General features: G+C 38.1%; 1 protein-coding gene across 1 annotated transcript in view; it reads right to left on the bottom strand.

The window, feature by feature from the left end:
* Nucleotides 1-4,638: 4,638 nt before the first annotated feature.
* Nucleotides 4,639-6,736, bottom strand: part of XPO1 (exportin 1) — a 44,687-nt gene continuing 42,589 nt past the window's right edge. The window contains exons 24-25 of the mRNA XM_040623442.1: nucleotides 6,629-6,725; nucleotides 4,639-5,700 (exon numbers count right to left, since the gene is read on the bottom strand). Of these exons, the coding sequence (XP_040479376.1) occupies nucleotides 5,554-5,700; nucleotides 6,629-6,725 (244 nt within the window). The 3' untranslated portion in view covers nucleotides 4,639-5,553. The remainder of the gene's footprint in view (nucleotides 5,701-6,628; nucleotides 6,726-6,736) is intronic.

Genomic DNA, 6,736 nt, shown 5'->3' with positions numbered 1-6,736 from the left:
CTGCCTTCGGCTCAGGTCATAGTCCCAGGGTCCTGAGATGGAGCCCCACGTCGGACTCCTTGCTCAGCAGAGAGCCTGCTTCTTCCTCTCCCTGTCTACCGCTCTGCCTACTTGTGCTCTCGGTCAAGTAAATAAATTAAATCTTAAAAAATTTTATTTATTTGACAGAGATAGAGACAGCCAGCGAGAGAGGGAACACAAGCAGGGGGAGTGGGAGAGGAAGAAGCAGGCTCATAGCTGAGGAGCCTGATGTGGGGCCCGAACCCAGAACGCTGGGATCACGCCCTGAGCCGAAAGCAGACGCTTACGCGCTGTGCCACCCAGGCGCCCCTATAACAATGTTCTCTTAAATACACAGTAGTACCATCTTATCTGTGGGAGAATATGTTCCAAGACCCCCAGGGGATGCCTGAAACTGCAGACAGTACTGAATCTATATATACTGTTTTCTCCCCTACCTACATACCTATGATAGAGTTCAATTTCTAAGTTAGGCACAGGAAGCGATTAACAATAATAAAGTGGAACAATTATAAACTTATACTATAATAAAATAAACGTGGTCTCTCTCAAATTTTCTTATACAGTACTCACCCTTCCTGTGATATTGTGATGTCAAAATGCTTATGTGATGAGATGAAAGGAAGTAAATGACACAGGCATTGTGACGTAGCACTAGGCTACTACTGACCTTCCGACGATTGGTCAGAAGGATCACCTGCTTCTGGACTGCAGTTGACCTCCAGTAACTGAAACCACAGAAAGTGAAACCCAGATAAAGGAAGACTACTGTAAAACCACTTTGCAAGCTAGTGTTTTTTCCTTAGGGCCAACAGAATTAAATTTTAAAGGTTACCAGTGGGGAGGTAAGGCAGGGGGGCTTTTTGTCAATCTGAGTAATGGACGCTATAAAATACAAACTATGCTATAATACAGGTGAAAAATGAGAAGACACTTTTAAAAAATAGATTGAAAAAATAACCAAATACAAATTTTAAGTAAGAAATTATCACAAATTAAAAACTCAGTAACGATACAATGCAAAAAGCATGAACCTAAATTGGACTCCTATTTGGAAAAACACAAGCCATGACAGACATTTTCAGAACTTTTGGGGAAACCAGAACATGGACTAGATATTATGGAACTATTTTCCGAATTTACTCAGAACGTCTCACAGAGATGGAAAGCACACAAAATGGTAAGGGAAACTTTGTAACAGTACTTATCAAAGTACTACTTATAGGGGAGCCCGGCTGACTCAGCTGGTGGAGCATGTGACTCCTCATGTCAGGGCTATAAGTTCAAGCCCCATGTTGGGTGTAGAGATTACTTAAAAAATCTTTAAAAAGTACTATTTACAATTAGTAATCTAATTAGTAATTACATACACTTCATTTGCTTTTACCTTTTCAAAAAAAAGATCTTATTTTAGAGAGAAGACAAGTGAACGGGGGAAGGAGCAGCGGCGGAGGGAGAGGGAGGGGAAAGAATCTTAAGTAAGCAGACTCAGACTGGAGCCCAACCGGGGTTCCATCTCACAACCCTGAGCCAAAAGCAAGAGTCCCAGTACTTCACTGACTGGGCCACCCAGGCATCCCTATTCTTACTTTTTTAAAAAAGTAAGCCTTATGCCCAACGTGGGTCTTCAACTCAGGACCCTGAAGTCAAGAGTTGTGGCTCAACCGACTGAAGTCAGCCAGGAGTACCATGACTGTTAGATGAATCTCTTTTCCATGAAGACTTACCTTCGCACTGTTACAGAATTAATTATGCTGGTAACTTTCTCAGAGGAATCCCAACACATACACTACCAAATCAGACCAATTATGTCCTCTATGTATTCTAGTTTTTATTTTTCAAAGTCCATCCTTGCCAATCTGTTGGGATCAAACATGAGAGGTCTGTACCGTAGGAAAGCCTAACAAAGTAACTGGAATCCAAGCGGGGTAAGGAAAAACCTGTTAAGATTGAATTCATACTTGGGTTACTGCTTTATTTCAAATCTAAGAGGACATCTATTTCAAGATGTACCAAGAACAACAAAACACTACCAACTCTGACAATATACTTGAGAATCCTGCAAAATGCATGAATTGGTTATAGCAGTTTTTTTGAAATTTCATCAATCTGTTCACACTTCTCATGAATGAAACTGCATTGCTTGTAATTTGGTAGACAATTCCTTGCATTATAGCCTCTGGGCAGCTCCCCTGCGTAGGTCCCAAGACCCAACTTAGTTGCCACTTTGCAAGAAAATACGGAATTGTGGTTATCCTTCTAACAAGTAAGATTTCCTTAAGATAAAGTTTACGTCCTGCTGCTTCTGTGTGCCTCTTTTTGTACATAGAAGTAACATTTGATGTTGAACTATCCTTCTGAAGATGCTTAGCAATTAAACTAATGCACACCAACAGCTATGATCAATTTCACATGTGGACAGGCAAAGACATGTCAGTTGCATTGCAGGGCCACCAGAAACTGTAAGATGCCATGGATTGTTAAGATATACTCCCAATTTCAGAGGAGCTAAAATGTGAAGGAAAAAAAATGCACCCTAGAGTTAGGTATGGTGTCAGGCATATTGTCGTATTTGTATCTAAATCCTCACAACCATCAAGGGGACTTAGCTTTGCGATCCCATTTTTCAAATAAGATCAAATGACTTAACCAAGATTCCCCATTGAATGAGTGCTTACAACAGGATTCAGACCCACTTAACTATGCGAGATAATTCCAGTTCTCCTCCCAACTTGTAATCACTTAGAGACTGACTTATTACCAAGAGTTAAAAAGCACTATGCCAAACATCTGAAATGGTCACAGTGTGCTCTGCTGTGAAATACCTTGAGGGTGACCCAAATACGATCAATGTACACTTAAGCAAGAAATGCCCACCCTAAATTTAATTTGCTATCACTATTGTTTTTTCTGGTTTTGGTCACATCTCTTTGCTCAAGTCCCACAAGCTTCACACAAGGGAGTTAACTGTGGGATAAAACGTACCTCTGGTGAGAACTTTGTGTAAAGAAAACCTGAGTTTGAGGTTTCTAATTCAGTTGACTTATGTATTTTCCTTGAATTAAGTGTTTAGCTTAAACAATAATTCTTAACCTATAGCTGTACTTATTCAAGGTGTATATTTATGAAGTTTAAAACTTATACAATTGTATGTATTGTGTAATAATATAACATTATATAATTCATTAAAGTACATGACAGTAACATAAGTGAGAAGGGGAAATGGGAGGTAAGGTGTTCTAATCCATTATCTTCCATTTCACTATCTAGGATCTCTGGCTCTTACCATCATATCCGTGTCCCTTTCCTTTAAAGGTGTTTTTCAGAAGTTTATAATCACTTCTGCTTTCATTCCAGTCACAAGACTTCGACCTGGTTGCAAGGGAGGTGGGAAATGTGTCAGCTAGGAGGCTTAAGTACTCAGTTAAAACACAGGGATTCAATTACTAAACCAAATGAATAACACATATTGAGGGACAATTTTCAGTTTTTGTGACATTGTCTTGAGGCCTGTACACAACGTAAAAAGGGAAAAAAGGTAAGTTTACACCTGTTAGTGGCTGAATCCTAGTTGCCAATCATTTCTAAATTAAAAGCGGACTATCCTGGTTTCCAAGCCAAGACTTGTTTTCTTGCAACATCTAGAACATTCCAAGAAAGCAAGGCGTAGAGAGAGTGGATGTGCTGTAAGGTAAGAAAACTGTGGGCATCATTGACAGAAATGGTGACAGATACTCAAAACTAACAACATGCATTTCGTAGCTAAGTCAAAACAGACCAATCATTCTGAACCTAAACTTTTGGCTGATCCAAGAAAACCTCTTACAAAGGGTTTTTAGGCCAAAACCAGTAATTAGTAACACCAAATCAAAGATTTTAACACAGCTTAAGTTTAAAACAAAGTTCTCCAATGTTCTTCTGTTAATACATTCAAACTCTTACCATTTACTGTTCTAGAAAAAAGTTTTATGCAGGATTATATTCTACTGAAATAATAGCTTTTGCCAAAGCCTATAAAGTTAGAAAAGTACAGCAATTACACAAAAATTGCTGACTCTGCACGAACACGAGGCACTTCAAATGCTTAGGTTTTAGTCTAGGTTTATAGAAGGTTAGCTTCAATCCTCTGGAAACGGGTTGACCCAAGCTAGTTTCCCTTTTCTATTCCCTTAGTTCTACCGCCTTTCATGTTTTATAGGACATCTATACATTTTCCCCTTCCTCCTACCTTTCCTAAAGGGATAAGGCAACTTTCTAAGGGTTGTACCTGACAAAAATACAATTAATCAAGAATATCTGCAGTAGTTTCTTATACCTGGGTTCTCATTCTGTTTAATCTGTTACACGTAACTCCTAACCAGGAACCAAAAGATGATGTTGTTTAATTGCAAATAAAGATAAAAGCATGTTAAGCTGTCACATAAGGGATTTGTTTCTTGGGGACAAAAGGTAATGTCCGGAGCATGTCTGATTAACCCAACTGTGCCTTTACTTCCAATAACCCCACAGATCATAAATCAACAGTGTCCAACTTCACTTAAAGATGTTACCTAATACTTAAAACACATATAATCACTTTCATTAATGTAGGAATAATTTTGAGCCAAAAAAGGAAAATAAATGTAAACCAAGTTTATTTTGCTTTTTAAGTAGTGTTCTTAAAGCACTACAGCTTGGTAAACAATGTAAATTAGTATAAGTCATCTCAAAAGCCAGAGTTTTGTTTTGTTTGTTTTTTAATGAGTTGTTAAAAAGATGCAGCCTATTCTAACAGGATAAATATTTTTAACCATTTCACTTCGAGTTAATGAAGGCTCACAAATGAGCAACACTCCTCATTGAGGAAAACAAAAAGCTGTTGTCGACAAGCGACAGCACACACACACAAAAACAAAAAGAACTGTGTAAAAATAACTAACTGTGTTCCCATATTTTTTGAAGTCGCTTTACAATGGGATGATATGCACATGATCTTGCTGCAAACCTGCCATACAGACTCGTAATACATGTAGTCTAGACAAACGATTCAAAGAGGTGCTAACTTCAGACAATTCAGCACTAGAATCCTCTTAACAACGCAATTTGTTTTACTCATTATCTTTTCTTCTAGACTGAAATACAGGCTAGAAAGAAAATGCTCCCTAATTAAAAATTGGTATTGTTTACAGGAAAGTTGTGTAATTTTGCATTAGAATTTACAAGTATATGTTCAAATTGAATTTGCCTCCTCCCCCCATCCCAGCCACAAAATGGGCATGAAGTAAAATTTAAAAATGCCTTAATTTTTAACTTCATGCAAACTAAATAAAGATGACCAAAACAAAAGCTTAAACAATGGAAGGATATTTCACAGAAAATTTCTTATACAAAAAACACATAAGAAAAAGGGCCACTAGGTGACGTTTTAATTTACAAATTGGCATCATTTTGGTCGACAAATATCCAGATGCTGTTTTCTTCTGCTAACAAGAGTTGCGGGGGGGGGGGGGAACCCAACAACAACAACAAAAAAAATCAGCATGACTTCCGATTTTAATCACACATTTCTTCTGGAATTTCATGTGGATTAAGGATGCCAGGGACAGACATTTGAAGTTTATGTTTCTCTTCCTGAGCCTGTCGAAGGGCTGTTTCTCTTTCTTCCAAAAACAGATCAGATGTATCTTCACCTGCAAACTCCTGTGAAAACAAGATAGATGAAGTGTTAACAAAATAAATTTCAATTTTGGAAAAGGACATTTTTGGGGAGAGGCCTTTTTTTTTTTTTAAAGAGGCTTTTCTTTTTAAAAGATTTTATTTATTTATTTGAAAGAGAGAGAGAGAGAGAACACAAGCAGAGGGAGGCGGAAAGAAGACTCCCCGCTGAGCAGGGAGCCCAATGTGAGACTTGATCCCAGGACCCTGGGATCATGACCTGAGCCAAAGACAGATGCTTAACCGAGTCACCCAGGCGCCCTCTTCCCATAAATTTAAATGAAGCATTGTGTAACAGCAGTAACAGTTTGATTATCTGCTAATTTGTCATAATTCCCTAAAATGGATTCCTCACTAACAAAATGGGTATGAAATCCCCAAAGGGTCTACCAGTGTTTCTTTTCCCATATTTCACAATTTATAAATCAGCTGCAGGATGTAATTACAACGTTCCAAGACATTTATGTCATCTAAAATGAATTATATTAATAACAAGTTTCCAAAAACATTTCAAACCCATCCTGTTCTCAACTGTGATTTATAGTTTTTCACTCTGAATCAGTCTAGGACTAGTAAGCCTAAGTATCATTCATTTTGCTTTACCAAGAAAGTGGTTCATCAAGAGAGACTATGGACTATGAGAAACAAACTGAGGGCCACAGAGGGGAGGGGGTGGGGGAATGGGATAGACCGGTGATGGGTAGTAAGGAGGGCACGTATTGCATGGTGCAGTGGGTGTTATACACAACTAATGAATCATCGAGCCTTACATCAGAAACCAGGGATGTACTGTATGGTGACTAACATAATATAATAAAAAATCATTAAAAAAAAAAAAAAGCGGTTCATTACACAATGCAACAACTAAATCATATTTATTCTTAGTATTTCTCCAAGCAAACAAAACACATACCTTTATTTGTACTAGGAAATCCCTAAGATGTTCCTTGAAAGCAGGAATATCTTGATTTAAGCTGAAAAGCCCTGTCACAAAGAGCTTTACTTGAGCACTGCAAATCAA

This window comes from Ursus maritimus, unplaced genomic scaffold, assembly GCF_017311325.1.
Source record: "Ursus maritimus isolate PB19 unplaced genomic scaffold, ASM1731132v1 scaffold_6, whole genome shotgun sequence".
Lineage (NCBI taxonomy): Eukaryota > Metazoa > Chordata > Mammalia > Carnivora > Ursidae > Ursus > Ursus maritimus.
The sequence above is the reverse complement of the archived record's forward strand: the minus strand, read 5'-3'. Positions and strand labels throughout refer to the sequence as shown.